The sequence below is a fragment of the Hypanus sabinus genome, chromosome 23, assembly GCF_030144855.1.
Source record: "Hypanus sabinus isolate sHypSab1 chromosome 23, sHypSab1.hap1, whole genome shotgun sequence".
NCBI classification, from domain to species: domain Eukaryota; kingdom Metazoa; phylum Chordata; class Chondrichthyes; order Myliobatiformes; family Dasyatidae; genus Hypanus; species Hypanus sabinus.
Genome location: NC_082728.1, coordinates 53,369,049 through 53,384,588, shown reverse-complemented (window position 1 = coordinate 53,384,588; position 15,540 = coordinate 53,369,049). Strand labels below are relative to the sequence as shown.

Here is a 15,540-nt window from a genome sequence, read left to right as displayed (position 1 = left end):
CCTTGCCCGAACTCCGGGATCCTGCCTTGCCCGAACTCCGGGATCCTGCCTTGCCCGAACTCCGGGATCCTGCCTTGCCCGAACTCCGGGATCCTTCCTTGCCTGAACTCTGGGATCCTCCTTGCCTGAACTCTGGGATCCTCCTTGCCCAAACTCTAAGATTCTCCCAGAACCCCAGAATAAGCTTGAACATCATGTCTCTCATGCACACCACAGTCACCACATCTTGTCTATCATTTAGTTGTTCCCGTCCTGCCCCTAGTACTTCAGTGCCTGTGTCCTGCATTTGGGTCCAGCCTCCTGTCCTCTTATGACAATTATGTCTTTCAATGCCATAAAGCAACAAATTTCATGAGATATGCCAGTAATATTAAAACTGATACTTACGGTAAATACACAATTAAATATGTAGAGCAAAAGGAGAGCAACATAAAAGTGAAATAGTGTTCATGGTGAGGGAGTCTTCTCATGATGAGGGTAATGTCATGGAAACCTATTTGCAAGTATGAACATGCTAATAGAAAATTGTACTTCATTTCAAAGGAGCTGAAATGAAAATGGTGATAGTTAACCAATACTCATCTAAAAGTCTAGCTGGACCTATTGAAGTTATTGCACTGTTTCTTCATTGTGACTCTAGGAGGATTGAGCAGGTGAAATGCAGACTCACCAAAGTATGACGAGCTAAAACTGCTTAAACTATGATTGTATGATCACAGACTTGGCTTGAACTCTGTTGAGTACAGACTTTAGGAGAAATCCAACTGATAAATTTATAATGATTTCAGAATCTGGTAACACAAATTCAGTTAGAGTAATTTTTCTGTTATTGCACAAAAATTAAAAACTAGAGTGAGATTATTTGGGCAGATACCTAGAAGCCATGTCCACACATAGGGATTGAAAATCTGGATCGATGTGCTTCAAAACACTGGCCACATCATTGAGTGTGATTGGAAGGAGGGGAGTTTAAGCTGGCAATATCAAAATGGATGTTAATAATTAACAGTATATGTGCCATCTCACAAGCAAAGTGGCAATTCTGGACCAAAACTGAATTACAGAAGAATGCTTGACAGCTGCAGCAGGGCTTGAATGCTGTCACCTCCAACAAAGCAAAAACAAGCGAGATAAATGACAACAATGTTTCACCCCCAGATGAGCTCAAAACCTTTTATGCTCACTTTGACCAACAAAACATGAAGACAACTTCATGAACTCCCACAGCCCCTGATGACCCTGCGACTTTTGTCTCTGAGGCAGACAGGAGAGAATCCTCTAAATACTAAAGACCACTGCTAATCAACTGGCTGGATGTTTACTGACATCTTTAACTTCTCACTTTGCAGCCTATGGTAACCATCTGCTTCAAGCAGGCATCACGAAGAACAGGGTAACCTGCTCAATGACTATACACCCAGTAGCATTTACACATACTGTGAAGAGGTGCTTTGACAGGTTGGTCATGAAGCATATCATCGCCTCCTTCAGGAATGACTTGAACCCGCTTCAGTTTGCTTACTGTCTCTAAAGGTCAACAGCAGGTGCTATTTCACTCACTCTTAATGCAACTCTGCAACATCTGGATAATGAAGATGCATACATCCATATGTTCTTCATTATCTACAGTTCAGCATTCAACACTATCATCCCCTCAACACTAAGCTCCAAAACCTAGACTTGATACCTCCCTGTTCCCTCTATTTGCTCACTTACAGATCCCAGTCAGTACAGATTGACAACAACATCTCCACAATCACCATCAGCAAAGTACACTCCAATGTCATATTTAAATTTGCTAATGACACCAGTGTTGTTGGATGATTCAAAGGTGGTATGAATTGGCATATAGGAGGGAGACTGAAAATGTGGTTGAATGGTGTCATAACAACTTCTCACTCGACAAAACCAAAGGGTTGATTATTGTCCACAGAAGGAAGAAAAAGGAGGTCTATAAGCCAGTACTCATTAGGAAAATGGAGGTGGAGAGGGTCAGTAACTATAAATTCCTTGGCGTTATCACTTCAGAGGATCTGCCTGGACCCAGCACATAAATGCCACCCCAAAGAAGGCATGACAGTGACTCTACTTTCTAGGGTTTAGCATGTCATCTAAAACTTTGACAAACCTCTATAGATGAATGGTGGAGAGTATCCTGACTGGTTGTATCACAGCTAGTATGAAAACACCAATGCCCAAAGAGTGGAGGATACAGTCCAGTCCATCACAGGAAAGGCCTTCCCCACCACTGAGTTTATCTACAAGGAGAACCGCCACAAGAAATTAGCATCCATTATCAAGGACCCCCATGATCCAGTTGCCATCAGGAAGGAGGTACAAAAGCCTTAGATCCCACAGGAACAGTTCAAGAACAGTTATTATCATTCCAATATCATGCTCCTGAACCAGCATGGATAACTTCACTCACTTCAGCTCTGAACAGATACACAACTTATTGTCTCACTTTCAAGGACTCGATGATACGTGTTCTCAGTATTATTTATTTACTTAATTATTTATTGTATTTTTTGAACAGTTTGTCTTCTTTTGCACATTGGTTGTTTGTCAGTCTTTGCTTGTGTGTATTTTTTCATTGATTATATTGAATCAATTAAATCTCAAGGTGGTATACATTCTTTGTTTAAAAAAATACATTGAACTTTGAACACCACCACGTTCAGGGACAATTCATATCCTTCAACTACCAGGCTCATGAACCAACATGGAAAATATCACTCTCTTCATCTCTGAACTGATTCCCCAACCTATGGACTAACTTTCAAGGACTCTACAATGTTTTCAGTTTTGTTTTATCATATCTATTTCTTTATCTATCTATCTATCTATGCTTATCTATTTATTATATTTGCGTAATGTGTCTTCTTTTGTACATTGGATGTTTGTTGGTCTTTGCATGTGGTTTTTCATTGACTATTATATTTTTTGTTCTACTATGAATGCCTAGAAGAAAAGTAATCTCAAGGTACTATATGGTGACATACTTTGATAATTAATCTACTCTGAGTTTGACCATTATGTAGGTTTATAAGGGTTATGAAACTAACCTTGTACAGTCCATGGTCTAATGGAATAGTATACCAAGATACCAAGCACTGTTTTTGTATGTTTCCAATGGGAAATATTTAATGAGTGAAGGGATACATGAAGCAAGAGTCAAAGAATGAGCAGAAGGTAGTATAAAGCAGGATAAAGTAAAAGAATGGGGAGAGTCAAAAACGTGTAAGGGAAGGAGAGACAGATGGAAGAAAAACTGGTAATGAGAGAGAGAAATAAGTCTCATGGCTTAAGATGGATAAATTGGGAACAATGCACTGTGGAATGCACAAAAAGAGAAGAAGAGAAATTTGGGAAGGAGATGAAAGCAGTAACTTGAAAAAAGCTTTTAAAGGTGGGGAAAGACAGGACATTTTAGGAACAGAGAATCAAAAGATGGATAGGCAAGGCAGCTTCAGGCTTTTCCTACAAAATAGATAAATGAAAGAGTGGTTACACAGAGAGGAAGAATCAGAGAACAGTTCTTGAAATTTACAGAATTCTGTTTTGCTGTTATGGTTTGATCAAAATTTAAGAAGGACCAATCCAGTGCATCATACTCTTAATAAGTACACATTTTTATTCAAATATACAATGTTTGTATATCCAATTTTCTTTTTTGGGAAGTTATTATTGAATTTATTTCCATCACCCTTATGGTCTTTACATTCCAGAACAAAGCAACTTGGCACATCCTACAAGAAGAACGACCATCTGAGATGACTATGAAACCTGACATGGCCATCAATGGAGGATGGCTTGAAGGACAAAATGTTAAAAAAGGAATTGTAAAAAAAATATTACAATTAACAACACACTAACACCAGCATAATTAAAATGGTATTGTTATCATACTTACATTATAACATGAAATGGGCCTCCAAGAGTAGTTTTCCCAAAATACCCTGATGTTTTATACCGTAAAAAATCAACAATCTGTGGAGAGATAATTAAAATAAGCATCTAACAAAATGTTATTTCTTGATATCTCAGAGTCATAGAAAAGTACATCAAAGAATCAGGTCCTTTGACCTATCTAGTCTATGCTGAGCCATTTAAACTGTCTACTTCCATCAACCTGCATCCAGATCATATCCTTCCATACCTCTGCCATCCATTTGCCCATCCGAATTTCTCTAAAGCATTGAAATCGAACTTTCATGCACCACTTGTGCTGGCAGCTCATTCTACACTCTAACGATCCTCTGAGTGAAGAAGTTTCCCTTCATGTTCCCCTTAAACTTTTCACCTTTCACCTTTAACCCATGACCTCTGATTTAGATCCTCTATGGAAAAAGCATTTACCCTATCTTTACCACTCATAATTCTGTATACCTCTATCAAATCTGCTCTCAATCTGTTACATTTCAAGGACTAAAGTTCTATACTATTCAGTCTTTCCTTATAACTCATGTCCTCCAGATCCAGCACCATCCTTATAAATTATCTTGGTATTCCTTCAACCTTATTTACATCTTTCCTGTAGATAGGTGACCAAATCTGTATACAATATTCCAAATTGGGCCTCACCAATGTGTTATACAACTTCAACATAACATCACATTTCCAGTACTCAGTACATTAATTTATGAAGGCCAATGTCTCAAAAGCTTTCTTTACAAACCTATCTCACTGTAATGCCACTTCCAATGAATGATGGACCTATATTACCAGATCCCTTTGTTCTACAGTGCTTCTCAGTGCTCTACCATTCAATGTATAAGATCTACCCTGGCTGGTCCTCCAAAAGTGCAACACTTCACATTTGTAAGCATTAAATTTCATCCGCCATTTTTCTGCCCATTTTTCCAGCTGGTTCAAATCCTGTGCAAGCCATGATAGCCTTTCTTGCTGTCAACTACACCCCCAATCTTCGTGTCATCCACAAGTTTGCTGATCCAGTTAACCACATTATCATCAAGATCATTGATAAAGATGACAAAAAACAATGGTACCAGCACCTCTACACCCTGTCACACTACACTTGTCATAAGCCTCCAGTCAGAGAGATAACCATCTACTTCCACTCTCTGGCTTCTCCCACAAAGCCAATGTCTAAATCCAATTTACTGCTTCATCTTGAATGCCAAACACCTGAACCTTCTTAACCATCCTCCAATGCAGGACCTTGTCAAGTGCCATGTAGACAACATCAATTGTGTTGCCTTCATCATCTTTTCTGGTAACTTCCTTGAAAAGCTCTGTAAGTTAGATATGAACTACCATGCACAAAACCATAATCAGCCCATGTCTATCCAAATACTTATATATCCAGTCCCTTAGAATTACTGCCAATAACCTTCCCACTACTAATGTCAGGCTCACCAGCCTATAATTTCCTGGTTTACGTTTAGAGCCTTTCTTAAACAGGAATCTACATTGGCTATCCTCTGGTAACTCAGGGCAAGTTTTCATTTTCAGCTCGTTTGGAATCAGGAAAAAGGAAGTATCTGCTCAGCAACTTGGCTAATAAGAATCCCTCAGCCAACACCAGAAAAGAAACAATAGGCTTTATAGGAGCTTATTTGTATGATTAGTTGTGCTGGGGTGTTGGGGCAATGGTATCAATGCAGATGAAGCCAACTGGCTCAATAAATTGATTAGAAAGGCTGGTTCTGTAATAAGACTCACACTGGAGGCTGTGGTGGGACAAAAGACCCTATGGAAAATCCTCACAATTCTGGTCAATGTCTCTCGCCCTCTGCGTGGCACCTTGACTGAACAGAGGAGCACTTTTAGTAAGACAACTAAGACAACAGCGCTGCTCCAAAGAGTGCTATACAAAATCATTCTTACCCTCGGCCATTAGGGTCTGTAATGAGTCAACCTATAGCCAGGGAAGTGATGACCCCCTTCTGTTAGACCATTTGAGGTAACTTATTTTTTTACTCTTTCTTACTTCTCTTCTAATATTTGTATATCTTTGCACTTGTACTGCTACTGTGACACTGTAATTTCCTTTGGGATCAATAATTTATCCATCCATTAGATTCAGATTTATTCAGACTTATTTATCTCATGTAGATCAAAACATATAGTGCAATGAATCATTTGCATTAACAACCTGCACACACAAGGATGTACTGGGTCAGCCCATTAGAGTTGCTAACATCGCACACCCACAGTGTTCTGCAGAACAACAAAAGCAGCAACAACAACAAAACAAAACAAGACAACAACAAAACAAGCCCTTTTCACCTCCCTCTCAACCCGCCCACCAATTTACACACATAAGCAGGCCTCCAACCCCAAGACAGATTGACTCTGGGCCTACAGTCATTTGCCCCAGATTCTCAGACTTATAGACATAATGCCTTGTGTTACACCTGTGCCCCTCCTCCTTTTTGAGAATTGCAAGATCACTATTAAGTCAGGTCAGGAGACCCAGGAAATGAGAGAGAGACATTTGGAATGCCCTCAGCGATACAAAGCCACGGAACAGGTCATTGTCTCTTGAAGACGGAATTGTGTATTGAATACTGTGCTTCGTGGAAGCCCTCAGGCAACGTGGGCTGGTTGGGGGATGGCATCATTCCACCCTGATTGACATCTGAGACCCTGTGAGTGGGGATAAAAGAGGGTCTGGGGAACGGCCCCTTGACACGCACCAGGAGAAACGCTAGAAGTCCCGTGACAGCGTTTAATAGCGACAGCCGGTGGAGGGCCCACGTGTGTCCTTTCCCGTTGCCCCGGGATTGAGGCCCTATCACGGAAGGCGGCTTAGCTAAGGAAGAGATCACCACCGATGCCATTTTGAAGGATCGACATCATAAAACGGAAACCGGGCAAGTTCTAAACCTCCATCTCTCTCTCCAACCAAAAGCTTGAATGAACTAAAGTGACTTTTATATTTCCATCGGACAATACGTTATCCCCTAGACAACGATAGAGCTATTTCTTATTATTATTATACCCGCACTTTTAAATTTAGTATTGACGACGTATATTATCTGTATGTTTGCATTGATATTATTTTTGTGTATTTTTATCAATAAATACTGTTAAAAATAGTACCATCAGACTTCAACGGACCTCTCTATCTTTGCTGGTAAGTGACCCAGTTACAGGGTATGTAACAGTTGGACTTTGTCCCAGAACTAGCCAATCAAAGGTTTGACCTTCAGGCTTAGACCCAGAACTTGACATTATGGGACTGACCTTCAAGTCTCAACTTCTGGGCTGGTACAGACCTTTGACGGCAGTGACCCAGGTCATCATGAATCCTTTGGGCCTCTACCTTTCGCTAGGGATCACTGGTCTCAACACCTGCAACATAACACTGGAACACTGATGGAGCGCTTTGACCTGGACTTGAAGTCCAGGCTTTTCATTTACTACCCTGACCTCTAACTCTCCCTCATCCCTGTCCCTAAACACTAAACTGACTTTTTTTCAAATTTAATCCAGTTTTATTTACTTCAAAACACATTTTAGCATATTAAACATACAAAAAAGAAAATATACCTTAGTTACAAGATCATTTGAAGTACAGAATGTTCAGGGTTGTCACTAGGATTTTAATGAAGCAACACTGGGAGCCAGTATTTAGGCAGGGTCATGTAGCCCCACAAACAACATTTAATGTTGATTTTTTAAATATATAAAAAGGAAAGTTTTAAAGCATCATGCTCAATTGTTCCCAAATTGCACCAACTGTAAAGTTGCAAACATTTTAAGAGGATGCATATTACCTAGACACAGTAGGTCTATTAGTCTCAAAACAAAACATTTTATTTTAATGGAGCAATTCTATTCTTAATACACAAATGAAAATCAATTTGCAGAAATAGGAAGATTCATTTGCCCTTTCACAGCCATTTGGATTTGGCTTTTGCTTTCTATAAACCCCTTGGAAGTGCAGCAGAAATCATCTATGTGTAGGCACAGGAGGCCAATGTTAAATTATTACCTCCTTTTCCTATCCAACAGGTCTTGTTAATTGTAGTTACTACCAGAGTGTGGCTGCCATCTTGCTATTTTGCTTCAATAAACATAGCTTAAATCCTGAATGAAGTCAAAAGCGCATTGTATGATAGGTCTAGTATAGTAGACACAGTGATGTTGTTACAAGCATGGCAGGCTTCAAATACCTACTGACAACTCTGATTTTTTTTTAAACTTTGATTGCTTCATTTCTCCTCATACTTACAGCAATCTCAAATTGAATTGGCTACAACGGCACTTTAAACTATACTGCACTTAAACACAAAACACCACATAAATACATTTTAATCCAGTTAAATCTCCCTTCTGTACAAGAAATTGCGAGTTTATAGAAAGAGGAGTTAATAGCTCAATGTTCACCTCTGTAGTGTGAATATTACAAAAAGGCCTGTACAGTTTAAAACTTTTTGCCTTAGACCATATACTCACCAAATTACAAAATTAAAAGGTTGCAACACTTGTAACAGGGTTTAAATGCTTTCAGTTACATAGCAAGTAATTATGCAGAGGCAAATATACATCTTAATCATCTTCTTCATCCTCCTCCTCCTCCTCTTCCTCCTCCTCATCATCTTCATCATCATCACAATATGCCTCCTTCTTGGCAGGGGGTTTCTTTGCACCATCCACTTTGCCTTTGGCACGATAATCAGCAACGTCCTTATCATATTTCTCTTTCAGCTTATAAGCCTTGCTATTGAATGGCTTCTTCTCCTCCTCATTGCATGCATTCCACAGTTCACCAAGCTTCTTTGCGACATCACCAATAGACAAACCGGGACTCACAGCCTTGATTTTTGGTCGATGTTCTGAACAAAACAAGAAGAATCCAGATGGAGGCCTTTTTGGTGCATTGGGGTCTTTCTTTTTCTTACTACTTTTGGTTGGCACATAATTTTTCATTTGCCAGTCATAGCGTGCCTTATCTACTTTAGCCAGTTCTTCAGATTTGGCCTTCTCTTTGCTGGACATGGTCTTCCATCATCTTTTAGAAAATTCCAAGAAGTTAACCGGTTTACCAGGACTCTTCTTCTTGTGTTCTTCACGGCATGTCTGAACAAAATAAGCATAGGAGGACATCTTGCTTCGTGGCTTCTTAGGGTCACGTTTTGCCATCTTGCTATTTTCCAATGGACACTCGGTCGGATGGTGGATGCTCACTCTCCACTAAACTGACTTGTAACTCTCCCGCATCACTGTACTCTAAACACTACCCTGACCGCTAACTCTCCCTCATCCTTTTTTTTTTTTAAATAATTTTTTATTGCATTTTTAAATGATTACAAAGTATGAAAAAAACAATGTATATAACCCATACCCCCTCCCCTTAACCCCTCCCCCCTAACTACCCCTTAGAGAAAAAAAAAGAAAGAAAGAAAGAAAGAAAGAAAGAAAGAAAGAATGCCTGGTGGTTGGAAGATCTCCACATGCTCCATGGAGTTCGTAATAATTTTAATATGTATATTTATTTCTTTCCCCTAGTAACCAATTGTTTCATCTTAAAAGCATCTATATATTTAATCCTGTCTTTTGTAAATAAGGGCTCCAAATTTTCAAAAATGTTTCATATTTATCTCTTAAATTATAAGTAATTTTTTCTAATGGAATACAACCATAGATTTCTTTCTTCCAAGAATCTATACTTAAATGTGAATCCGATTTCCAAGTAACTGCAATAGCTTTTTTGGCTACTGCCAGTGCAATTTTTATAAATTCTTTCTGATACTTATTTAGTTTGAGTTTCGGTTTTATCCCTTCAATATCACCATGGATTAAAACCTTAAATACTAATCCCAAAGCTAAAGTAGTGACAAATGGTCAAATTTCAACATCATTTCAGTTAACAAGATCAACTCGGCAAGGTTGCCCACTATCACCTGCTTTGTTTGTGTTGGCAATAGAACCATTAGCTGAATTAATTAGAATGGACCCAGATATTAAGGGTTTCAGAGTTAATCAGGAAGAATACAAGATTAACTTATTTGCTGATGATGTTTTAATTTATTTAACAGATCCATTACATTCACTACGCAAATTATCTTATAGACTAGAAGAATATGGGAAAATATCGGGTTATAAAATAAATTGGGATAAAAGTGAAATTTTGCCTCTTACTAAAGGAGATTATAATCAATGTCGATTAATAACTCAATTTAGATGGCCAGCAAATGGTATAAAATATTTAGGTATAAGAGTTGATAATGATATAAAAAACTTATACAAATTAAATTACTTACCACTTTTGAAAAAAATTCAGGAAGATCTTGAAAAATGGATGGCACTACCAATAACATTAGTAGGTAGAGTAAATACTATAAAAATGAATATATTCCCTAGATTTCAATCATTACCAATACAATTACCCCAGAAGTTTTTTCAAGAGTTAAATAAATATCTGAGGAAATTCCTCTGGAAAGGTAAGATGTCCAGAATATCGTTGGAAAAATTGACATGGAAATTTGATCTAGGAGGATTACAACTTCCAAATTTTAAGAATTATTATAAAGCAAATCAACTTAGATTTATTGCATCTTTTTTCGAGAAAGATAAACCGGCATGGATTAGAATAGAATTAGATAAAATAGGAGAAAATGTACCAGAAGATTTTATATACAAATGGGAATCTAAATGGATACGGGAAAAGAAAGAATCTCCTATATTAAAACATTTGATTGATTTATGGAATAAGATAAATGTTGATGATGAGATAAAAAAATCTTTATTAGCAAAGAGATCTTTAATTCAAAATAGACTTATTCCTTTTACAATGGACAATCAACTTTTATATAATTGGATTCAAAATGGGATTAGATATATAGGGAATTGTTTTGAAGGAGGTATATTAATGTCATTTGAACAATTAAAGAATAAATATAAAATATCAAACAACACTTTATTTTGTTACTTTCAATTAAGGGCTTATTTAAGAGAAAAATTAGGTCAAACAATGTTATTGCCGAAATCTAATGAAATAGAAATTTTAATTCAAAAAGGAAATATCAAAAAATTTGTATCTTGCATGTATAATTTGATTCAAAGGCAGGTAATTAAGCAAGGAGTCCACAAGTCAAGACAAAAATGGGAAAGTGATTTGAATATTAAAATTGAAGAAACAAATTGGTCAAGACTATGCCTTGACAGTATGACAAATACAATAAATGTTCGGTTAAGATTAGTGCAGTATAATTTTCTACATCAATTATATATTACACCACAAAAAATAAAAAAATTTAATCCAAATTTATCGGATCAGTGTTTCCGATGTAACCAGGAAACTGGTACTTTTTTACATTCGACATGGTCTTGCTCTAAAATTCAACCTTTTTGGATAAATTTAAGACTTTTACTGGAACAAATTACAGGAACTCTCCCTCATCCTTGTCCCTAAACACTACCCTGACCTCTAACTCTCCCTCATCCTTGCCCCTAAATACTACCCTGACCTCTAACTCTACCTCATCCCTGACCCTAAACACTAACCTGACCTCTAACTCTCTGTGCTGTCCCCAAAACCATCTCGACAAACCTAAAAGAAGCAACTAAGTCTGAGGCACAATATTGATAGACATTGCAGCTCAGCAGCATCTTGACTGGATGACTTACACTGATTTTTGAAAGTTGGGCAGAATGTACAACAGGATGCTGGCTCACTACTGCCATTTCCCACAGCCATCCCCAACTTTATCACCAGCTAGGACCAAAAATCCCTCATGAACACAGGAATGAGCAGGCAATTGATGCAGAAGTCTCTGGCTTGGTTCCCCATGTTGAATTGGGTGGGAAGAATAATTTGGTTTTATTTAAGAGGTGTCAAGCTGTAGTCGCCATCAAGGTTGCAGTTTAGATTTTATTTTGGGTTTACAGGGATGGTCTTAAAGGATAGAGAGTGAAGTTAGGGAATCAGGTTAAGATTTAGGGACAGGAATATAGGGAAATTAGAGATCAGATCTAAGCGTCAGCTCCATATTTGAAGGCCAGAGGCATGTACATGGGACATCCGTGGTCAGATGACTAATGTTGCATGTCGGGCAGGCAGACAGCATAAATGAGGACTGGTGTGCCCCTTCCCCCAGGGTCAGCAAGTTGTCAGCAGGTTCCAGAGGCCAATAACCTCCTGAGTAGGTGAATCAGTTTGACTGGAGGTTGAGGATTAATGTCCAGGTGAGTCCATGGTTTGAGGAAAATACAAAGGACTGAGGTCCAAAAGTTGAATTGGAAGTCAAGGCCCATTGGGGGGGGGGGGGGGGGAGAAAAGAGAGAGAGACTGTACCACATAGGCTGCTACAATTGAACAATTTTAATTCAGAGTAATTTCTGATTGTATATCAATAGCAGAGGTTTTTCATTCTATAGATAGTAGTAAAGGGTTGGGCAGTTAACACCAACCCTAGATAAATTATCTGTGTTGGTTAATGGAATCTGGATCTCAAAGTTTTTGCTCTCTTCAAGGATAAATTAATTTAATATAGAACTTTACATGTATGGTTTCCATTTATCTGCCATTGATGACACTTTGACAGGGATATTTTTTAAAGACAACGATTGCTTCTATTTCTTACAAACATCCTACAAATGAAAAAAAAAATGCTCTTACTTCTACAAGAAGAATGGCAATGGCTCCAAAGACAGAAATTAATTCCCCCACCAAGCGGATATAATCTTCTGTTGATATATAGCACAGCTGGAAACAAGAGTAAATGTTTCAAAGAATGAGTGCAGGTAATTACCTTTATTTTATCACTGATAGCAAATTGTATGGCAATATCTCTGAGACACAGCTGGTTTCTGATTGGATTAAAAAAGCCAGCAATGTTATACTTTCCACCCCATTGTGAAATGGAGCTCTTTGGTATGTTTATAATAATTTATTAAATAGTTTTAAAAACAGAAACTCCACATAAATGCTTCTATGAGCCACTGGGATAGAGATTCTTCCCTATGATGTATAATAAAGATGAATTCCTAATCTCTCAGTTTATGTCTTTGTGGCCCTTGCATCTTCTTTGTCTACATGCACTTTCTCTATCAGTGTGGATTATATTCTGCATTCTTCTGCTCTTGCCTTTTTCCTGGTAGGTCCCTGGTAGACTCTGTGGAAGGCAATCAAATGTAAGCTTCAGGAGAATTTTGGTATGTGGACAATAATAAAACATGTACCAATTTGTAGGTATCATGCTGGTGAAATTTAAAGATTCTTTGCGTGATTCCAAAGTAAAAATGCCTTTCCATCAAAGATGCACTTTGGAATTCATTGCATGATGCATGCTGCTGATAAGCAAAGTGTTTACATGAATGACGTTGTTCCTCATGTGATGCCTCTGTTGAGGATATCACACTGAAACTGCTACTTGTTTGTTCAAGAAACACTGTGAATCACTTGCATGGAAGCAGTTTTCTATGTTGTATCCCATTTATGGAAGCTGCAGAACATAAAGGAATAAATTGGTCACAACCACAGACTCTGCCGTGGGGTCTACAAGCCTGCATAGGCAGACTGCACATCAGGTTTGGAAGGCTCGCTTGTAGGTATGCATGCTCCAGCTAATTACAGTTTCATTATGGTGGTACTTAACGCTCTTCTTTTCATTCTGGTTTTGTCAAGACTTGACTAAAAGCACAGCAACACTTCCTGCATACCTTTGTGTTTTTCTGGGAAACAGTATTACCATTTTGACTGATGCTGTAAAGGAGCGGTATTCATTCAGTATTTAGTTATTGCTGCCAGCCATAGTGTTGGCATTTAATTTTCAGTTTGTGAATTTTAGTTAACAGCCCTGTTGGCCTAGTGTTTATTGGTTTTCTTTTCTTTAAATTCTGCAACAGTTCTCATTAAAGTCAGTGAACTATTGACCCACCTCAGTGTGTCCTTCTCTGCACTTGGGCCATATCCAAAAGTATAAAACTCAACCACTTTTCAGGAGTATAACATTCTATATAGGAACTTAGAGGCATCCAGGAGTGACACTGGTGGTAGACAAGCTTCAACTGTTCTTAAAGTGAGCTACACAAAAGAGGTGGGAACAATTGAAAGACATATATAGAGGTACTTGGATTAAAAAAAATTGTTTTAGAGATTATGGGTTATTTGCAGGAAAATGGGATTAGCTGGAGTACTCATCTTGGCATGGATGAGTTGGACCAAAGGACATGTCTTCCATGCTGTACAGCTCTATGATTCTATGACTGCTATTTCCTCTCTGCCATGGTTAGTGATGGTTATGCAGTAGTCAGAATAAATGGAATTAGCCATGACAAGCATGTTCAGGAGCCCCAGAAGAGTATGGTAAGTTGACTTATGATCCAATTTTGTTAGAATGCAAGGACTCAAGCTCCTAACTTCAGCTTTCTATGGAGCAAAATGTCCAGAGGCTGAGGTTATGTCAAGAACGCGGCCGGATGGACCCAAACACAGGACGCAGACACTGAAGTACTAGGGGAAGGACAGGATGGGGATGCCATGGCACTAAAAGGTAGAGCTGGGGTTCAGGTAGATAGAGTTCAGGCAGGCAGAGCGGAGCGGGCTCCCGAAGTTCAGGCAGGCGGGCTCCCGAAGTTCGAATTCAGGTAGACAGGCTCCCGGGGTTCAGGCAGGTAGACAGGTCCCCAGGGTTCAGGCAGGCAGGCAGACGGGTCCCAGGGTTCAGGCAGGCAGGTCCTCGGGGTTCAGGCAGGCAGGCAGGCAGATAAGCTGGCGGAGAGCCCTCCCTGGGCAGGCCGCATATATCCCCCAGGGACGCCCCCCAGGCGGAAACACCGGAGGCCTGGGCAAGGCGCAAACCCCTAGGGCACAATCCCAGAGTTCGAGCGGAAGAGGAGAAAAGAGCCTTCCCTGGGCTCTATGTTGATTGGCTCCTGCTTAGTCAGGGTGTCAAAGGTTATGGGGAGAAGGCAGGAGATGAGGTTGAGAGGTATAATAAATCTGATATGATGGAATGGCAGAATCAGAATCAGTTTAATATCACTGGCATATGTCAAGAAATTTGTTGCTTTGTGGCAGCAGTACATATTAAAAAGAACTATAAATTAAAATAAGATATATATGTAGTATATAAGGTGTGTGTGTCTATATATACCTTTGTATATACACACATACACATATACACACTCACATACTTACATATACACACAAGGGATGATTGATAAGTTTGTGGCCTAAGGTAGAAGGAGATGAGTTATTAACTTCAAACTATAGTTAGTCTTGTGTAGGACACATGAAATAGATTCAATCCAGAATCAGAATCAGGTTTTTTTTCATCTCTGGCATGTGATGTGAAATTTGTTAACTTGGCAGCAGCAGTTCAATACAATTCAATGCAATCCGGAACCTCCTTGTCACTGCTTGAAGGCCACAGGATGTGTGTAGGATTTCAATGGGTGTACAATATTTGATTTGCATTCTCAGCCGGCAGTGTTTCTAACTTTCAGCAAGTTTGGGTTATGGGCAATTTTCAGAATCATATTCAGAACCTTGAGAGTGTCTGTACTTAGAAAGAGCAGTTCTTCTACTCCAAGGATTCTGGACCCCAAGAAAGGGAGTTTGTG

General features: G+C 38.9%; 1 protein-coding gene and 1 pseudogene across 1 annotated transcript in view; both read right to left on the bottom strand.

Moving 5' to 3' along the window:
* LOC132380197 (transient receptor potential cation channel subfamily V member 6-like) overlaps positions 1-15,540 on the bottom strand; it is a 102,399-nt gene that overhangs the window by 30,558 nt on the left and 56,301 nt on the right. The window contains exons 9-10 of the mRNA XM_059948885.1: positions 12,593-12,679; positions 3,914-3,990 (exon numbers count right to left, since the gene is read on the bottom strand). Coding sequence (XP_059804868.1) covers positions 3,914-3,990; positions 12,593-12,679 — 164 coding nt within the window. The remainder of the gene's footprint in view (positions 1-3,913; positions 3,991-12,592; positions 12,680-15,540) is intronic.
* LOC132380198 (high mobility group protein B3-like) lies at positions 8,506-9,114 on the bottom strand (annotated as a pseudogene).